General features: G+C 41.0%; 2 protein-coding genes across 2 annotated transcripts in view; one reads left to right on the forward strand and one right to left on the reverse strand.

Annotated features, from left to right (window-relative positions):
- Window positions 1-1,098: 1,098 nt before the first annotated feature.
- On the forward strand, window positions 1,099-13,544 carry GINM1 (glycoprotein integral membrane 1). Its single transcript, XM_045843273.1, has 8 exons — window positions 1,099-1,246; window positions 2,846-2,905; window positions 3,083-3,179; window positions 5,892-6,043; window positions 6,590-6,746; window positions 7,285-7,418; window positions 9,367-9,530; window positions 12,844-13,544. The coding sequence occupies exons 1-8, from the start codon at window positions 1,130-1,132 to the stop codon at window positions 12,953-12,955; spliced, it is 993 nt and encodes a 330-aa protein (XP_045699229.1). The 5' UTR covers window positions 1,099-1,129; the 3' UTR covers window positions 12,956-13,544.
- Window positions 13,545-14,832: 1,288 nt separating this feature from the next.
- Window positions 14,833-21,125, reverse strand: part of KATNA1 (katanin catalytic subunit A1) — a 30,273-nt gene continuing 23,980 nt past the window's right edge. The window contains exons 9-12 of the mRNA XM_045843288.1: window positions 17,066-17,192; window positions 16,431-16,565; window positions 16,003-16,129; window positions 14,833-15,186 (exon numbers count right to left, since the gene is read on the reverse strand). Coding sequence (XP_045699244.1) covers window positions 14,988-15,186; window positions 16,003-16,129; window positions 16,431-16,565; window positions 17,066-17,192 — 588 coding nt within the window. The 3' untranslated portion in view covers window positions 14,833-14,987. The remainder of the gene's footprint in view (window positions 15,187-16,002; window positions 16,130-16,430; window positions 16,566-17,065; window positions 17,193-21,125) is intronic.

Below are 21,125 nucleotides of genomic sequence, written 5' to 3' on the forward strand. Positions count from 1 at the left end.
CAACTGAGTGCTGTTCCCAAGCTGCTTCCAGTGATTGATTTGCCCAATGTTGAACGTTTAATGCATGATCGACCCTCAACCTTGGCACAATAAATCACTTGGGGAACTTTAAAAACTACGAGTGACAGAACAGCAGCCCAGACTAATAAAATCAAAAGTCAGTGCCCAGAAAACCCGAGTCAGTAATTTTTGAAACTGCCCAGGCAATCCCATGTACAGGTAAGGGTGAGAACTACCGACTTAATAAAATGTCCTCACCAAACGTGATATGTCTTCTTTTTAGTGTATAATAGTGTTCTTTTTAAAGAAAGATTTTATTTATTTTCACAGAGAGGGGAAGGGAGAAAAGAGAGGGTGAGAAACATCCATATAACAGTGAAACATCAACTGGCTACCTCTTGCCTGAGCCCTGATTTAGAGGAACAACCCAAACATGTGGCCTGACCAGGAATGGAACCAGCCACACTGGTTCCTTTTACTTCGGAACCGTTTACTTTGCCCAGTAGCGCCCAACCTAGCCACACCAGGCAGGGCTAGTCTTCTGATACATTTATTGCGAATATTTTCACTTTGCCGGGGTGTCCAACCTTTTGGCACCTCTGGGCCACAGTGGAAGAAGAGTTGTCTTGGGCCACATATTCAATACATAAACACCAACAAAAACTGACGAGTGAAAAAAAAGATTATAAGTAAATTCACAATTCTGTGTTGGGAAGCATTCATTCGCATTCTGGGCCACATGCGGCCTGCCTGAGGCAGGTTGCACACCCCTGCAGGGGTGTGTGTATACACACACAGAGATACAGCTATGTGCATATACAGTATAATACTAATTTTAAAGTAATGGCAACGAAAATGCACACAATCGTTCAGGTAAGGAAAGCCTCCAATACAGAGCGGCGATCTAATGACAAAATTGTACCTCCTGTTACTTGACTGCGCCCCTCGGCACTACCGGGCGACGCCAGTGAGAGTTCCACTTTCCCCAGCTCCGGGATTCCCTAATCCCACGCCTACTGAGGCCCGCCTCTCCCACGCCCCACGTTTAGGCCCCACCCCCTAACGGCTCCGCCCCTCAGCAGGCCCAGCCCTCCTCGCTCCGCCTCCAGCCCCCGCTGGCCAGTCCAAAATGGAGGGCGCTCGGCTGACGCCGTTCGCCCTCCGTCTGCTCTTGCTTGCTGTGCTACCGGCCGCAGGGTGGCTGAGGATGGGTGTTCCTGAGCCGCCACCTCTCGGAGCCCCGCAGGTAGGGCAGGGCGGGCGCGGCTCAGCCCCTCCTCCGTCCGGACCCTCTTGGGAAGCCAGGGCCGTGGGACCGCGGCGTCCGCATCGACTTACTCCACCTCCGCCCGGCAGGCCCTGGGCTGGAGTCCGGACCCCCGAAGGAGGAGTGGGAAAAGGCACCCAAGGAAATGAGGGGTATGGGAGGGGGTAGCAAGAGGGCGAACGTAGCTCTTGAATGTGTGGTTAAGCCTCGCGACGCGAAACTTAAGATTTTTACGCAGTCCGCACTGTTGTCATCCCTGTGGAGTTTTGCCGTCGAAAATACGCGATCACAAGTGATCTCAGCCTTGGCAATGGTTCCTCCCTGGGTAGAGCCGGGCTTGGGGGCCAGGCAGTGTTCCTGTGCTGGGAAATGTGGAAGTTGCTCAATAAGGGAGCGCCAGAGCGACTCCAGGAGACTGTTTAGCCCCGCCGGTGGCGGAAAAGGTTGTCCGCCTGCGGCATGCAGGTTTCCGGGGTGCACGCCGGGTTGATGGGGCCGCGAACGGAGAGTGAAGACCCAGCACAGAGTCTGACATGTCCTTTTGGCCGGTGATGTGAGAGTAGTGGCTCTTGGAGCATCGTGGCACCAGCCGCACCAGCATCCCCCAACGCTTTTGGGGTGGGGCCCAGGAATCTGTTTAAGTGGGTGATTCTGAGGTCAGCTGAAGGGTGAGGACCACTGTGTCCTGTAAGGGTGTTTGGTTTCTACCAGGTTTTTTGCCTTAGAGTTATGCTGACCTAAACCAGTATCTGCCCTTCATCAGTTTGAATGTACGGTAGGGAAAAGTTTTCCCAGAATGGAAAGAAACAATGTAGGTACGCCTTTTCTTACTAGTCAAGACTTGAATACGACTGACACTAGGAATGTCACCTTGTGCTTTCAAAGAATTTTTTAAGAGCTATGGCATTATTCCCCTGGGTACAAAAACAAGAAGCATATCTCAGTTTCAGATCTGCAGGGGCATTCCAAGAAGCCACACCGTGCAAGCCCTACACAAAATAAACACAGACTCAGAGACACAGAACAGTCTGACAACTGTCAGAGGAAGCTGGGGGATTGGGTGACATAGGTGAAGGGATTAAGCAAAACAAACAAAAAACACCCTCAGGTACACAGACAACAGTATGGTGATTACCAGAGAGAAAGGGGAGTAGGGGAAGGAGAGGAGTAAAGGGATAAACGGTGATGGAAGGAGACTTTACCTGGGGTGGTGAACACACATACAGTATACAGATGATGTATTATGGAACTGTACACCTGAAACCTATACAACTTTATTAACCAATGTCACCCCAATAAAGTCAATTAAAATTTAAAATGTTATTTTTTGTGAAAAAATAAAAATGCCAGGTATAAAATTGAAAACAAAGAAAAGGAAAATATATAGATTATGAAGAATTAGAATTGTAAGTAAGGTTATAAAAAAGCCTGTGAAATGAAAACTGGGTTTTTAAAAGTGTTCTTTTAATGTCATCCTAAGTGATTATACCATAAATGTAATTGAGGGGGGAAAAAGAACAGTTATTTTCAGTTTGTGAAGTGCATACCTATTTAATTTATATAATATTTGTTTTGTAGGAAAGCATCAGAATTAATGTAACTACCTTGAAAGATGACGGAGAGGTAGCTAAAGAACAGGTTTGTCTTCTTTGGTTGTTTTTAATATATCACTTAGCTAAATATTATGCAGCCTATTTTATTTTTGCCTGCACATCTAATTTGGTTAGACAATACATATTTTTGATATGTACATTATCATATCCAAATGAGAGCTGTCATTTATAAACCATAATGTATGTGCTGCTTTATTTTAAGGTTGTTCTTAACGTAACCTATGAGAGTGGACAGGTATATGTGAACGATTTCCCTGTAAATAGCGGCGTAACCCGAATAAGCTGCCAGACTTTGATAGGTGAGTACCACTATGTTATTTCCATAATTTTGCTGTTTTGAATAATACCGAATTAGGAAAACACAGTTCTTTGATGTTATGTATTTTCATTTTAAATTAATATACATCATTCCTGATGTGTTTAACACTCTTTCTAGTTTACTTTGGTTATCTCTGGCACCCTCACGTTTTCTGTTCATGAGACTGGCACCGATGGCACTGCACTCGTGGTGCTCAGTGGCAGTGTGAGTGCGCAGAGAGGTGGGAAAGGGGGGCCTGCAAGCAGGAGGCCGCGTCCCGCGGAAGTGCCTTTCACAGCTGCGAAAAAGAAAAATGAATTGTTTGTCTGCTTCTCTAATTCCTCTACCCCATGCCTGTTTAATGTTTTTCTTTTTTACCTTTAAAAATGTTGAGTTGTTTAAAGACAAGCACCTTTGTTACATTGGAATGCACCATATTATATGAATGAAATAAAGAATGAGAAATAGGTATAGCATCTGTTTTAATGTATGCATTGAAAGACACAATTTTTCTTTAAGCATTTATAGCCTATACTTGCTCTAAATTTTTATTATTATTCAGTTTGTAGTATTTTCTAACTATTTGTTGTGGTATTTTCTTGTTCTGTGAGTCTTTTATAAGTAATTGTTTAGTTTCGAAATACTTGGGGTTTTTTTCATCATTCTCCTCTGTCTTACTGGTTTTTGTATAATATTTTATTGTCCTTTTAATGGTTATCCTTTAGATTAAAAAACTAGTCCTTTTATCATTTCCCAAACAATGCAAGAGCCTTAGAACAACACTTCAACTCCATTTGTCCCCTTTCTGTGTTTGTGGTGTTAAATTTGTCGTGCGTTTTACCTCTGTGTGTTCCTCCGCACCGTGCCACGTCCCGCTCTTGTTCTCCGTAGCCCAGTACTCATTCGCGCGCACCCTCACGGTCGCCCTGCCGCTGCTCCGCATTCCTTCCTGAACCTGTGTTCCCCTCTGGGGTCTTTTTCCCTTTGCGTAAAGAATTCTCCTTACTATGTTTTTTTAGTACAGATATGTTAGCAATGAAATATTTGAAATAAGCTTTTGTTTGTCTGAAAACATCTTTGCTTTGCCATCCGTTGAGGAGGAAACTTGTACTGGATGTGGAAGCGAAGTTCCGCACATCAGACACTAATTCCCCTTGTCTCCTCACTTCTGTGGTTTCTGCTGAGAATCGGTTTCAGTGTCGCTGCTCCACTGAGAATAATATTACTTCTCTTTTTTTTTCTGATTGCTTTTAAGATTTTTTTCTTTATCTTCGATTTTCAGTAATTTTACTTACTATGATGTGCCCAGGTGTGGGGTTCTTTAATCTGTGAATTGTCATTTATCAGTTTGGGGAAGTTTTGGGCCATTATCTTTTCAACAAATGAAACAGCAAAGTCAGGGAGGAACAGTTTTATGAAGACTTAGTCAGATTAAGCTTAAAGGCCAGGTTACTTGATTCTCAGTAGAAATGTCTGTACCTATTTAAAAAACATTACACAAGTTGGTCTCTGCCCCCTCGAGGTTTTGATTTGTTAAGACTGAGGTGAGGCTGTGGCATCTATGCTGTTCCCAGGTGTTCCTGATGCATAGTGAGAAGTTCAAACTAGACCAGATGTTTGAACATTGATATTTACTTTAAATTACATATTTATAATTGCAGGTGGAGTCACTGTTTAACAAAAGCTATAGAATGGTGAGCTGGATGCATGCTCCCAAGGAACTCAGCCTAGTGGAGGAGGCAGGTGTATAGGAGAAGAGCTACCATTAGTGTTTTAAAAACCAGAAAAGGCATGCACTCGGCATTGTAGGTGTATGGTAGCTAGAACTACCTAAGTTAGAGTTTATTTTTAAAATGTGTTTGGGGGAGAGTGAGTGGTACAGATCATTCCAGATAAAGGGACTAGCCCTGAAAAGGCACAGGATCAGTTTAAACCACGGGGTCTGCATTCAGAAAATCCATCGGGTTGTTTTGGCAAATAATCCTTAGATGATAACGTTTGAGGGATAGAAATGAAAACGTTCCTTTGTGGCCATTTTATTGATACCTGTTGATTTTCCCTTTCTGTAGCAGTTTCTGCCTTAATAAGATAGCCATGAACTCTGTAAACTGGTGGCAGCTGCCACACCTCATCTGCTCTGGGGTGGGATGGGGTGCTCTTAGCTAGAGGGGAACACGGCCAGTAGCTGATCTCTCTGTCACTCATTAGTAGGGAGTAATACAGGGCTTTCCCCACTTTCTTCCCCATTCCCGCCCTCTCCGACAGTAACAAATCACTTACTTGGGAAAGGACTGAACAGAAAACCCATTGTCCGTATTGTTTGGGTCCTGTCTCACTGGATGAATGAATGAGTGAATGAATGTGCTTGCTTTGCTAAAGCATGACATTGACTGTGTCTTCTGACCTGCCTTGTGAGTAGTCACGCCATATTGGTTAGGAAAGATTTGCTGTTGTGGTGTTTTACACAAAACTGGCTAAAGACCATCAAGCTGTTTCCCTTTTCAAATGACTGTAAGCATTGTAATGATTTAAATTGTCTTTGTTTTCATAACTCTGAACTATCAGTGAGGCCAAAGATGAAGAGAGCCTAAGAAGCTAGTATACAACTGTCTGGTTCCATGGAAATGTCATCAAAATAATCAAATTCCGATTTGGTGGCTTTTTTTTTGTTCAAAGCTGTGACCACTTTTTTTTTTTTTTTTTTTACATATAGTGAAGAATGAAAGTCCAGAAAATTTGAAAGAAAAAGAATATTTCGGAATTGTCAGTGTAAGAATTTTAGTGCGTGAGTGGCCTATGACATCTGGTTCCACTTTGCAACTAATTGTCATTCAGGAAGAGGTAGTGGAGCTTGATGGAAAACAGGTAAGATAACATACTTATTAATTGGGAATTGTAAAGATTTGTGCTAACTGTTATGCAGGTGTTCAATTATTTTATTTGTTTCTGACTTCATAGGAAGAAAGGTACTCTAATGCTGCCTGTATCCAATCATTTAGAATGTTTTGTTTTAGCATTTACTTATTTAGCATTTTAAGTCTTAATTTATTTAAAAAATGATCATATTCATACATGTTTATGTCACTTAAAAACCATTACAAACATCATTAAACAGAGCAAGGCAGTGAAGAGATTGAATTTGGTGCATAGCTCTGCTACCAGTTCCTCTGGCTAAGTGTAAGTAAATGAAATGGAACTGAGAGCAGGCTTATGCTAGCGAGTGCTACAGCTCACGGGAATACGGCTAAAGTTGCAAATTAAAGGCTTCTGAGCGGGTGGGGGGAGGGTAAATAAACAGGAATTGTGTGAATATGACAAGTTTTTTAGTTACAGAAATCAGGGGGGAAATGACAGTTTTAAGTTCTTACAGAGTTGTTCCATTATTTAAAATAAAGAGTAATTTTTTTATAGGTTCAACAAAAGGATGTCACTGAAGTCGATATTTTAGTTAAGAACCAGGGAATACTAAGGCATTCACACTACACGCTGCCTTTGGAAAAAAGCATGCTGTACTCCATTTCTCGAGATAATGACATCTTATTTACTCTTCCCAACCTCTCCAAAAAAGGTATTTCAAAAGACCATTTTTTAAAGTATTAAGGAAATTATTACTTTAGTTAGTAGCTTTTTAATCATAGTTAATATGTTTGGAATAAGCATCTTTCAAAAATGCTTATAGCATGTATTACTTTATAAATCCCTTTGAGGACTTTGGGAATCTGTTTTAAGTCCTAATAGAATATTATCAATGCTGATTACATAGGGACGTTTTGCTGTAATTATCTACTCTTACTTGGGGTAACCATCATAAAATATGTAATAAGAATGTTGTTCATTTAGGTTCATTTACAAGAAGAAGTATTTTTTTTCCACCCATGATTTGACCCCCTGCATGACAGAACCATAAGTGCTCGAGTTTCCTTTTAATGGTCTTAGTTTATGGCTCCTTTCTGGCATTTAAATATGAATAATCAAGTATGTTTTTATCCCATGGAAAGATTTATGTTCTTGCAATCCTAAATGCTACTGGTATAGCAGTCTTAGGCCTGGGAGGGGGGACACCAGCAGGCGCCCAGCACTGTGGTAACCTGGCTCTCCCTCCTCAGCGGAAAGTGGCAGTTCCCTGCAGACCACCAGCCAGTATCTCGTCAGGAACGTGGAGACTACCGTAGATGAAGATGCTCTACCTGGCAAATTACCTGAGACGCCTCTCAGAGCAGAGATCCCATCGTCATATAAGGTGAATTGGGTATTTTGGATTACCTTTATTGTAAACATTTTTAGTCATTAGGAAAAGAGATAACTAACATTTAAAGTGAGATGGAGACCATGGGATGTTGTTAATAATGAACTCATGACTGTTTTAACCTGGTATTTTGAGGTATTTTGGTTTTTCTAAATTTCATTTAATAATGATATAGTCAGATGATGATTGTCAAAGCACTGGATTCATCTTGTTGGGGATTCTTCAGTTGCTACGTCTTGCTCGTGTCCCCGTTTGCCTGTTTATGTCTTGGTTCTGCCGTGCGTGCACACGCACAGCACGGTGCCCTCGGGATCGCACACTGTGACTTCAGAGTGTCGGGTCAGCGCGTACTGTCTGCAGTCAGACTGCCTACGTGTGCATTCTGGTTCTGCCTGCCACTTACTAGTCGTGTCACCTCGGACAAGTTCCTGGTCTCTCTTTTTCTTACCTGTGAAATGGGACACCCCCTTAGTCTGCAGAGTAGTGCCCATTTGATGCAGTTGTTGTGAGGACTAATAAGTGGGTACAGATGTGAATATGCATGGGCACCTACCTTTACGTGGTATGAATGACATTATACTGCCAGTTGGGAAATATCAGGGTTCAGAGAGTATCCTCATATCTCTGTATATATTAGCTAGGCCCTTTCCCCAAAATAATGCCCATTTAAATGAGCAGGGTCTGTGGTTAGCCTCAGGATTCCAGAGACGATTCCTGGAGGCAGTTCTCACTGAAGCTGGGCATTGCTTATCTGGGTTGCTGGAGAAACCCAGGCCGCCTTTTGCTGCCTGAACTCTAGCTCCCTCACTCCGCCTACAAGCACAGCACGACAGCCAAGGATGGGCTGCCTTCCAAGCCCAGACCAGCGGTGCTGCCTTAGCTTCCCCCGTCACTCTTGAAGAACACTGTGCTGACTGAGATAAGCCAGACAGAGAAAGACAAATACCATGATTTCACTCATACGTGGAATCTAATGAACAAACTGAACTAACAAGGAAAATGGGGACAGATTCATCTCCATCTGTGGATGGAGAGCGGATGACAGCTAGTGGGCTGGGTTTGGTGGGGAGGGACAGGGGCAGGGAGGGGTGGAGCAAAAAAGAAAAGGGAAAAAGGACTCATGGACGTAGACAGTATGGTGGTGATTGCTGCTGGGGAGGGGTGTATAAGGGACTAAATGGTAATGGGGAAAAACACAGTAAAGATTTAAAGAAAAACATGTTTGCACACAACAAACTCCCCATGTGTTCTAAGAGCTGTGATCATCTTTCCTTTTCTTGTCCTCTACCCATTGGAAGCACAGTTAACATTGCTCCATTTTATGTAAAGTAGACTAGCCTGCCTGTCAGTTAGCAATTATTTTCACTTGCTTTATAGTTAGACAACATTACAAATAATTGTAAAGGGTAGTGATATTTCTTTGCCTGTGTTGTTAGAACATAATTATTAAAATTGTAAATACCTTTACTGCGGTGCATTTTAAAATAAAATGCACTCATTAAAGCGAACAGTCAGGTAAGTTTTGACAAGTGTAGGCTCCATGTAACCACTACCTCAGTCAAGATGTAGACTGTTGCCCTGGCTGGGTGCTCGGTTGGTTGGAGTGTCATCCCATATGCCAGAAGGCTGCAGGTTTGATTCCCAATCAGGGCACATACCTAGGTTGTAGGTTCAATCCCAGGTTGGGGCACATATGGGAGGCAACTTCTCGATGTTTCTCTCTCAGATTAATGTGTGCGTCTCTCTCTCTTTCTCCCCGCTTCCCTTTTTCCCTCCCTCCCCTCCTCTTTCTCTCTAAAAAAAAAATCAATAAAACATACTGTTGGGTGAGTTGTTTTTTTTTAAGATGTAGAGTATTATTACCCCAAAGCTAGAGTATAATTTTTAAAGTTTCTTGGAGCTCAAACAAAACTTGCCTATCTAACCAAAACCTTTTCTTTAGGTGGTGTGTCAGTGGATGGAAGCGTTCCGCAAAGACCTGTGTAGGTTCTGGAACAGTGTTTTCCCAGTATTCTTTATGTTCTTCAACGTCATGGTGGTTGGAGTTACGGGAGCAGCTGTGGTAATAACCATCTTAAAGGTGCTTTTCCCAGTTTGTGAAAACAAGTGAGTATTTTTAACTTGAAAGATTTTATTTCTTTTTAGAAAGGGGAAAGAAGGGAGAAAAAGAGGAAGAGAAACATCCATGTGTGGTTGTCTCTTGCACACCCCCTACTGGGGACCTGGCCCTCAACCCAGGCATGTGCCCTGCCTGGGAATGGAATCAGTGACCCTTTGGTTTGCAGGCCGGTGCTCAATCTACTGAGCCACACCAGCCAGGGCTATTTTTACCTTTTGAAGCAGTATTTTTAGTGCTTAAAAGCAGTTACATTTTTCAGTTACAACTGACATGTGACATCTGATATTACATTCGCCTCAGGTGTACAATGTAGTAGTGATTAGATGTTTATATAACTTACAAGGTGACCCCCCCATAAACCTAGCACCCCCCCCCCCATGTAGTTATTACGGTGTAATGGACTATATTCCTGTGCTGTGCTTTACATCCCTGTGCCTATTCTGTAACTGCCAATCTGTACTTGTTAATTCCTTCACCTTCTTCACCCATCCCCCCAGCCCTCCTCCCACCTGGCACCTATCAGTCTGTTCTCTGTGTCTATGAGTTTATCTTTTTGATTCCACATAGAAATGGAATCATACAGTATTTGTTCTGTTTGACTTATTTCACTGCGCATAATACCCTCTAGGTCCATCCATGCTGTCACAAAGGGTAAGATTTCATTTTTTATGGCTGAGTAATATTCCACTGTATACATATATGAACCACATCTTTATCCACTTGTCTGTCATTGGACACTTGAGTTGCTTCCATACCTTGGCTGTTGTAAGTAATGCTGCATTGAACATAGGGATGCATATATCTTTTTGAATTAGTGTTTTGGATTTCTTTGGATAAATCCAGAAGTAGGATTGCTAGGTCCTAAGGTAGTTCTATTTTTAATTTTTTTGAAGAACCTCCATACTGTTTTCTATGGTGGCTGGACAGATTTGAAATCCCGCCAACAGTGCACAAGGGTTTCCTTTTCTCCATATCTTTGCCAGTACTTGTTTGTTGACTTACTGAAGATAGCCATCCTGACAGGTGTGAGGTGATATCTTATTTTGCATTTCTCTGATGATTAGTGACATTGAGCATCTTTTCATGTGTATGGGCCATCTGTATGTCCTCTTTGTAGAAATGTCTATTCAGGTCCTTTCCCCATTTTTGAATCAGAGTGTTTCGGTTTTTATGTGTGTGTTAAGTTCTATGAGTACTTTATGTATTTTAGATATTAACCCCTTATCAGATGTATCATTGGTGAATATGTCCTCCAGTTCAGTAGATTATCTTTTCATTTTGTTGATGGCTTCCCTTGCTGTGCGAAAACTTTTTAATTTAATGTAGTCCCATTTATTTTTTTCCTTTTCCTTCCCTTGCTCAAGGAGACATGTCCAAAAAAAAATACTACTAAGAGTAATGTCAAAGTTTACTGCCTATATTTTCTTCTAGTAGTTTAATGGTTCCGGTATTATATTTGAGTCTTTTATCCATTTTGAGTTTATTCTTGTATATGGTATAAGAAAATGGACTAGTTTTTTTTTTTTTTTTTTGCATGTCTCTGCCCAATTTTCCCAACACAATTTATTTAAGAGATTGTCTTTACCCTATTGTATATTCTTGCCTCCTTTGTCAAGTATTAATTGACCATATAGATACGGGTTTATTTCTGGGGTCTGTGTCTCTATTGTAGAGTAGAAAAGATAAAGACGAGGAAGGGTAAGACAAATTGGAGGGAAAAGATGTCTTCCTTCTTTTCTAGGCCACCTTCCAACTTTAGAGAAATTAAAAGACATTTATTGCCTGTTACGATGAAGATACTCATCTTGGGGATTCAAATGTGAATAAGACAAACTACTCTCTAAGAACTTACAAATCGAGAGAGAGAAAGGAAACAAAAATCTGTAATGGAAAGTGCAATGTATAAATAAGAGCGAAACTAAACAAGAGGGCTTCACTATGTATTTTCAACTCCAAATAATAATTTAAAATGAGCCCTGGCTGGTGTGGCTCAGTGGATTTAGTGCCAGCCTGTGAACCAAAGGGTCACCAGTTCAATTCCTGGTCAGGGCATGTGCCTGGGTTGCGGCCCAGGTCCCCAGTAGGGGGTGCGTGAGAGGCAACGGATTAGTGTATCACACATCAATGTTTCCCTCTCTTTCTCTCTTCCTTCCCTTCTCTCTAAAAATAAATAAATAAAATCTTTTAAAAAGAAATAATTTAAAATAAAGTTAATTTTAGAAGAATAGCAAGATATTTCCTGCAGCATTGCTCGTAACAAAACAAAAGCAAAGAGGAAACCTCAGAACTGAGTATCAGTGAGGCTCACCTGAGTAATGGTGCACACGTGCTCGGGACGCCATGCAGCCTGTGAACGAAGACATGGATGCGCTGAGACAGAAAGATGTCCCGTTCTCCTAGGTGGGGGGAAGTTGCATAACAATACGATCCTATTTGGGTACAACAGAAGTATTCTGTGTGTATGTATGTAAGTGCATAGAACATTTCTCAAATGTCAAAGAAAATACATTATCTCCAATGAGCAGTAATGAGAGCAGGGGTAGAGAGGCTAACTTTTTCTCTTTTCCTCTTTGTGTACAACTTTATTTTTTTTTATCATACAAAATTACATTATAAATGTATCTTGTTTCTGGACCCTCTTCTTCCACTGATCTGTTTATCGAGTCCATGCCTGTGGCATGATTTTAATTATTATGTTTTAATAAAATCTTTGATAGCTGGTTAGGGCAGCTCTCCCTTCTCCCCACTGTTCGGACTAAAAAAATTTTACAGCAGTTCTTGCTGCTTCCCCCTGGAACCTTACAGTCAGCTTGTTCAGTTTATAAACTAACTTCTCTTGATGGTTTGATTGAGATGACACTGAACTTGCAATAATGGGTCTTGGGTCTAATGCAAAGATCTCCTCTCTCGGTCAGGGATGTTAGTAACAAAAGGGAAAAATGCTGCCTAAGGATCTGAGGTTGCATCCAAGTGATGCGTACTGTTTAGGAAGCCGTCTACGCCTGGTCTCTTTGCCCAACTTGTGCCAACCTAGGGCTCTGAGTAACTCTCTGCCTTGGAGATCTGTTCTTCCCCTTTCCCTTCCCCTCCTGTAGCGTGAAGTAAGGAATCTCCTCGTAGACATTTATATTCCTCAGTTAGTTTGCTTAAAGGGAACTGTGGACCCGGAGCTATAAACTAGATAAAGGGAAGCAGAGCATCTACCCCCAGGTGTACATTTAATTATAGCCTTGCAGTAGCCCTGACTTACTACCAGACCATAGACAGAGGAATGTCTGACTTTTAATTTTTATGTTTCAGAGGAGTTCTTCAGCTGGATAAAGTGAACGTTATCCCTGTGGCAGCTCTCAGCTTATATGTGGATGGTCCTGAGAAGACTGCAGAAAACCTTGAACACAAAACATGTATTTGAAGTACCATCTCAAATCATGGACTCTGAATTATTCTCTTGGCTCTAAATTTGCCACTTGAATGTTTCTTTAAATCATTAAGAATCAGTTTACACACTAGAGAAATCGCTCAACTCCTAAAACTGCCTAAAACTTGACTTTTAAAATGTTGAGTTTCTGTAACAGGGCTGGCTATTCATTCAGGTGATGAATTGTTCAGGAAAATTTGAACACAGTGGAAGAGGAGACATCTGAAGAGACTTTGAAATTACCAAAAAGAAAAAAAAAAGGACAACACAAGATGCCACGTGCCAATACTTTATAAGGTGCCTTGGTTAAGGAAATTATATCCACTTCACTACTCTAATATGTCAGACTTTATGAAAAGCACTTTATGAAATTCTAATTTAAAAGCTCAAGAACCTAACACTTATTTTTTTATTCAGTAAAATGTGCCTTTATCTTAAGTACATGACTCAGTATAAAAATTACTGAAGTGTGTCGGGATTTGACTGTATCCTGTACCGAGACCACTTGCCTTGAATGCACCGGGACTTAAAAATGGTAGTAACATGTTCTCACTCTCAAATAAACTTTTTTTGAGGAAAAAAATAGTCTTTTTGGTATAAAAACTTTGTCCAAGTGAGAATTACTTCTCTATAATAGTTCCTTTCGCGTACACTGGCTGAACCCAAGGTTCAAGTCAGATAATAGGACCATCAATACGGAATTAGAGTGTACCTTTTCTTATGGTTCAAAGTATAGTGCTATTTATCCTGGAGTAGTGTTTGGTCTTTGTTTTAACTATTACCCATTTTGACTTCTATTTTACAGTGTGATCGAGTACATACATACAGTACTTATCTTTATTCCATGTGATACTTGTTGTTTTAGTAATAAAACTTATTATTGCATTCCATCATTTTAAACAATGTCCAAGAGAGTTATGGCTGGTTTTTAAGACCACTTCATATTAAGGCCAAGTAGATACGGATGCAGGGGGAAGGATGGCGGGGAACAGAGTGAAGGGGTGAGGTTTCATTGAGGAGCTGTTTTTAATCAGGAGTAACAGCAACAGCCCTGTGAAATGCACCATCTCCACAGTATAGATTAAAAAGCACAATTTACAATTTAGATCCTAAAATCACCCACCTAGTCACACTTTTTCTTTATGTCCTTCCTCACTCGTTAAATTGCTAGAAATCACCAGTTCTAACTCCAGATGATGGTGGTCTTTTTCATCAAGCATAAGCTTACAGATCCTGGCGAGGAGAGCAGTGCAAGAGGCTGCAGGCTGACTGGAGTGTACAGGCTTTGCAGTCAGCACGCTCCTGCCCTGCCTTTTCTCCATACCAGTGCGACTTTGGGAGTGTTTACTAACTTTTACTTACACCGGCAGCTGTTAATTATGCCTAGCATCCATGAGGGAATGGGTTTCATTAGAGTACAGTCAGTGGGCAGCACAGGCTTAGAAATACCCACTTGCCTATCGTGCAGCCTCTCTCCTATCTGTAGGCAGAAGAAAGTTGGGCAAGGTTGTATACAGATACATATTATTTTCCTTTTTTAAATGCACAGTAAAATGAAGGGTCTTTGAAGCTCTCCCAGGGAACGGAGGGAAGCTACCATAACACTAGGCAGGTAGGAAGGCACATTGCGTGATTCATGTTTCAATTAGCTACTGGTGTAGAAACATTCAGGAGTTTCCAGGTTTCCACTGGCACCCAGTCTTATTTCCTAGGAGGAAAAGCAGCCACAGACAGTGGAAGATGCTGTAACTATACAAGTGCATATAAATACAAAGACTGTTTCCCAAACTAAGTAACAGCGTTAGTGTTGCAGCATCTGTGGTAAGTGAAAAGAAATCAGGTAATGCTGAAGTAAAACAAATTGAATTGCAAGCAGCTTTAAAAAATGCCTTTAATGAGAATCATACTTTTTAAAATCTTACCATTATGAAAGTTTAAAAAAATATAGCACTCAGTGCAATGAAATGCTACATTTAATTATTATTCAAATACTTAAGGCAGGCTTCTCACAGTTTACATGTGAGAATTAGCATGATCCAAACTCTAATATCCACTTTTCATATCTTTCAATGTCTGCAGCAGACACTGACTTAGAAACCTTTTTTAGAGCCATTTCAAAATCCTCCATAGTAGTAGGCATGTGCATTTCTTCTCTTGAAAGGTTTCGGATTTCTTCTGGGGTCAAACCTTCGATACGCCTTCTCATTGCCATCAAAGATGCATCCCTAGGTTTTAAATTAAAAAGCACCACAAAGTGATAACTTTGAATGAAAACCTCTTAGTTAGAAAATTATCTATTTCCTACAAGTGTAGGAAAAGCTAACTGATCCATTTAGGTGATTTTCCCCTCCTCTCTCTGTATTTAGTACCTTTCTATTTGTTAAAAGGAGAATCTCAAGATTCAAGTAGCTCTGTCCCTTCACCAAGTTTTTCAGCCTATTTAGCAGCCACCATGTAAACAAAGAGATGGCAACATACAGCCGCTTTATGTACGTGCTCACTTCATCACCAATTCCCACACTCACCCTGCGTGACACGCTTGCTTTTGAGATGAAGCTAACGCAGTGAAGCACCTTGCTAGGGCGTCTCAGCTAATACTTAGATTAGGACAACATTTATGAATCAGCTGGAATAGAGGCAGTCTTTTGTTCTTTTTACTGCTATTCCTATCATATTCAGGAGTAGAGATTGTGTACTCTACTTGGGTATGCCAAATCAATTTCACAATGATACTTCCTACATAATGGTATATTGAACCTATGCACCAACATTAATTGTTCTAACCCAGAACGGTTAATGATTTCCTGTTTTACACCCACTGTTCTAACATTAGCTTCTTGAACTTGTTTTCAAATGAATACTCTCCGCTGACATGTAGGATACACCAGTATCTTACCAGCACCTGCTAACACTAAATACCAGAACTTGTGTCTTTGACTATAGACTATAATATGGGTCTTTGTTCTTTACCTGTCTAATTTGACATCAAAAACCTCATCGTACAAGTTTACACCCATCCTTGCTTCCAAAATAATTCATACCTGCACACGTTGGTAATGTCCGCACCTGAATAACCTTCCATGTTTTCTGCTATACTCGCAAGGTCCACATCATCAGCCAATTCCAGCTCACGCAGACTTATTCGTAATAGCTCCTCCCTGCCTTTTGCTAAAGTAGAAACAAATTCAACAATGTAAGCCTTCAACATAAACACAGTGTGTTTTTTTTTCAAGTCTACTTTGTGTAAGAAGGTGTTTCTAATTCCTAGAGCTCAGTTGCTTAAAAGCCATTCTTCACTGAATTTTAATATTCCTACTATCAAGGCTTTGAGGCTCTAGATATGGCCAAGCCAGTAACATAAGGAAAAGCACCCTACATTTGTCTCTTGAAAGTTTATACCAAATTTTAAAATTTCTAAGCAAAACTACTTAAGAGTATGAGCCTTCTGACAAGATTCTCATGAAGATACCTGATGGCAATGGAATATAGATTCTTTTTTCAAGACGTCGCCTTAAAGCCTCGTCAATATCCCAGGGAAAGTTAGTAGCTGCCAGAACCATAACCATTTTGGAAGGGTCATCATTTTCAGAAGCACCTCCAACACCTAAAAGAAAGGGAAGGAAAGAGTAAAAAGATAGTGAGATATACAAAATAAAGCTCAACTACTGAAAGATCATCAAATAATCTTTAGCACAACATTACAAGGTAGGAAAACCATCAGGCCTTCTTAAGACTTCTAAAACTAACTGGTATATATGTGATCTTTGCTCTAAGAAAAATGAGTTGTTGTAGTGCGCAAAAACTAGGACTCAAATAGATGTAATCAAAAGACCGGGTCAGCTCAACTATATACAATTTTTAAAAAATTTTCAAAAGCATACATATCCCTCTTGAAAGCCAATTTATCTGCATTTATTTCAATTTCAAGGCCAAAGACAAGAGAGCAGCACATATGCCAAAGGGTGCCCTGTGAACAGCCACCATTTCTGGCCTGGCGCCACTGTCAGTGTACACTTCCTAGTGTCATGCTGCCCAGCCATCGGGAGCCGCGTGGGTTAGCACCAGGAGCAGACTCAGGCAGTCCGTGCGCACACGCATGCCTACCGTCCATCTGCACCAGCAGCTCCGCCTTCACCCTTCTGCTTGCTTCGTGCTCTTCTGAAGTCCCCCTGCGACTACAGATGGAGTCAATCTCATCGATGAAGATGGTGGCTGGAGAATAAAATCGAGCCTAGAGGAAGAAACCAGGAAACACCAGGTTTTTATTTCATTTAAAAATAATCTATAGTTTATCAACCAGAAAATAGCTGAGGAGCTTGCCACACTGTGCTTCTCTCCCTCTCGTCCTAATACTGGGGAGAGAGGGTAGAACTGGAACAACGAAAATACAGTTTCTGATACAGACTTCCGTGCTTAAAGATTATATGGCAATTTTTTTTGCTATTCAATTCAATAACTGGATACGTATTTATACATGAGTGACAGAAATACAGGATTATCCTGTGTACTACAAAAAATATGAACTAATGGGAAAACATTTACAGATACTGGTTAAGTGTTCTAAATTTCTGGAAAAAAATTTGGCTAAAATTTTAAATAAAAGAACATAGATTCCCTCTTAAGAAATTTTAATTAAATTGCCATTTTTCATTTGACAAATACAAGTACTTTTTTTTATCCTCATAAGTAGTCAACTAGAACAGTGAATTTATATGGCCCAAGAGTTTCTTTTTCAGATAAACTCACATAAAGTAACATTCAATGTAAACCAGGTTAAATTGTACAATTCAGTATTTGGTATACTCACAATGTTGTGCAGCCATCACTACTATCAAATTCCAGGCTATCTTCATTGCCCCGAAAAGGTAACTCATACTTCCCTAACCCCTGGCAATCACTAATTTACTTTCTGTCTCTGTGCTATGGACTTGCCTATTTGGGCATTTCAAATACGTGGGACAGCACACTATGTGGCCTTTGTGTCCGGCTTCTTTCACTGAGCACAGTGTTTTCCATGTCCGTCTGCGCTGTAGCATGTGCAGTCCTTCCTTCCTTTTTACGACTCAATAACATCTCCCAAGTTTATTTCTGCACCTTTAATGTAGTTCTTCCTCAGACCAAAGGACAGGAAAGACTGACTCACTAAATAACAGATCTAGTCAGGTATTAATCTGGTAAATAGCTCCATAAGACTCAACAGTATCACCCTTCTCTAAAGGAGTCTGAAGGAACATTTTATTACAGTAACTACAGAAGTTTATTGTTAATCATTTTTACATGAAATACCCAAACTTATAGAATCCCCGCCCAAGAAAGAACCTAAATGATGACAAAGATTTCCAAAAAAAAGCCTGAGGGAACAAGCAGCAATTTAAAGGGTTTTCTAAAAACAAATGTCTACGACGGCAACTGAGCACCACTACGATGGAACACGCGAGTGTACTGCGCCCGTCAGCCCGTCTGGACCACAGGCTGTCACACAGTGAGTGCCCTCCGAGAAGCAGTTAGCTGCTGGGAGCACTGTGCCTCCAAAATATGGATTTAGTTTTAGTCTGTTCACTTGGAAAACCCTAATATTTACATCTTTCCTTTCTAATGGAAAATTTGAATCCTAAAGTCATCTATTCTCTCCAAAGGGGTAATGTCATTTTTAATAAATCACCCTTACTTGGGTTTTGGGCACTATGTATAAACATTTTTGTACTCCCTACCCCCAAGAAATGGACAGAGGGAAAGAAAAAAAAAAGCAAGAAAAATTTCACATGAGATTCTAGCTAGAAACCACCTACCAACAGAAACCATCTACCTGCATGTAAAAAAATTAAATTTCAATCTGCACCACACCACATAAAAACTAGACTGACCGTTCCCACATTCTGAGGGTGTGCAGAACAACCTGATTTAAAGCAAAGGCTGTGTGGTGGCGCATCGGCTGGGATGGCCTGGGAAAGGACTGCAGAGAGACCTTAGTGGACACCACTTGTTTTGCCTTCTGGTAAGAGAAACTCTCTTTTTCATTCATGCATCATCCCTTTTTCATTCTTATTCCACTACTTAAGAAGAGGCTGACTCTTCTGGAGACCCAGGCTATGATTCAGTGGCCACTCGGATCACTCGAAGTCTCTGACTCCAGTGACGGGTTCCGTCAGGCACGGCACAGGACCCAGAGCAGGCCAAACATCAATCCCTGGAATGCTGGTGGAGCACCTGAGAGGTGAGGGCCAGCCTCTCTGGGATTACCATAGAGGCAGTGAAGACAGACAAGGCTGAGCCTCTGATGGCTACCTTAGCCACATGGGGACCTGCCTGTAACAGAGGTAATCAGGCAAAAATCAGCAAGAAACATTTCTGAGAACATCTGAATTGCAGAATCCTGCTAGGCCTAAACATCTAAAAGGTGACTTCTGAAAAATCTCAGTTAAATGACCCAATGTATTATTTTGGTTTAAACTCATTTGATTAGGCTTCTGACACTTGAAAGTTCTTGACAATACAACAAAAATTATACAGTTAAGTTAAATCAAGTTTTTGTATGTATTTGTTACCATGCCATATAAAAAATCCTGGATGTTTTAAAATAATATTTAAGTGGCTTTATTTAAAATACAGGCCCCTTGCCCTGGCTGGCATAGCTCAGTGGATTGAGCTCAGGCTGTGAACCAAAGTGTTGCAGGTTCAATTCCCAGTCAGGGTACATGCCTGGGTTGCTGGCCATGACCCCCAGCAACCGCACATTGATGTTTCTTTCTCTCTCTCTCTCTCTCCCTCCCTTCCCTCTCTAAAAATAAATAAATAAAATCTTAAAAAAAAAAAAGAGCTTTCTTTAAAAAAAAAAAATACAGGCCCCTTGAGTTTTGCTCACTGAGAGGTTCCGGGCAATACAGGGTGGGCACTCAAGAGGCAGGGGAAGTCACCTATAAAGCAGTCAAACTCAAGACATGAAAGGTAGTAGTTTGACTCCTTGAGAAAGTCTGTGATGAAACCAGAATATCAAGCTGGTTTCAAATACGAGTGCTACTCAAAAGTCACAAAGGCAGAAGCTCCAAACTGCAGGCACTGGTTTTTGACCGAACCACTACGCAAGTGGACAACTCAAAGCAGCACACTCAGATAAGCAGGGGCTGATTTTAACGAAGGCAATACCAGTGAAAAATTAGCTGTTGGATAGGCCTTGATGAACCTCACTATAAAAAGTAAAGCAAATCAGCACTTTGTAAGAGGCTTCCCACATAGGAGAAAATGATCAGTTTTCTTGAATATACAACCCTACATTAGATGGTGATTGCTGGGGGATGGGGGTATAGGGGGACTAAGTGGTAGTGGAAAAAATATAATAAAGATTATACATTTAAAAAATAAAACTAAAAAGCCTTGGCTGGTGTGGCTCAGGGGATTGAGCACCGGACTGTGAACCAAAGCATCGCCAGTTCGATTCCCAGTCAGGGCACATGCCTGGCTTGCGGGCCAGGTTCCTGGTGGGGGACACTCAAGAGACAACCACACACTGATGTTCCTCTCCCTCTCTTGCTCCCTCCCTTCACTCTCTAATAATAAATAAATAAAATCTAAAAATAAATAAATAAATAAATAAATACTGTTTTAAAAAACCCTACATTAGAAAAGATATCAAATAAGTCATAAAAACTAACAGCTACCTAGTATCTGGGAGCCTTCACACTCCAGGTTCTGCATCAGGCATTATGTGCACTGGCTCCTTTCACCCGCTCAGCATCACAGAGGTAGGTCCTGTACGACTGGCCCCTTCTCACAGGTAAAGCGAGGAGGATCAGGAAAGCAATCGGCCCACAGAGAGCCACCTAGGCAAGTGACAGTGGCGGGGTCTGACCAGGCTGCCAGACTCTCAGCCCCACACTTAGTGGTTCACTATTTTTAGCGTCATTTTTATAAGGCCTGGTTATTCTGAAACACTGACAATGTAACTTTTTTCCCCTGAAGCAAAGGAAAAACTAATTTTCAAAATGATCTCAGAGGCTCATTAGAATCCTACGGTGGTATGAACTACTAATAAGCTATTAATAGAACATGTCAGGATTTGCATCCTGCCTAATGAATTTTCAAAGTTAAAGGAGAAATAAATTTCTCCTTTAAAAAAGGGGAAAGGGAATTGAAACTGGGAGAAACCTTTATAAGAAAATAAATAACC

The sequence above is a fragment of the Phyllostomus hastatus genome, unplaced genomic scaffold (assembly GCF_019186645.2).
Source record: "Phyllostomus hastatus isolate PE091 unplaced genomic scaffold, TTU_PhHast_1.1 phas_contig_40, whole genome shotgun sequence".
Lineage (NCBI taxonomy): Eukaryota > Metazoa > Chordata > Mammalia > Chiroptera > Phyllostomidae > Phyllostomus > Phyllostomus hastatus.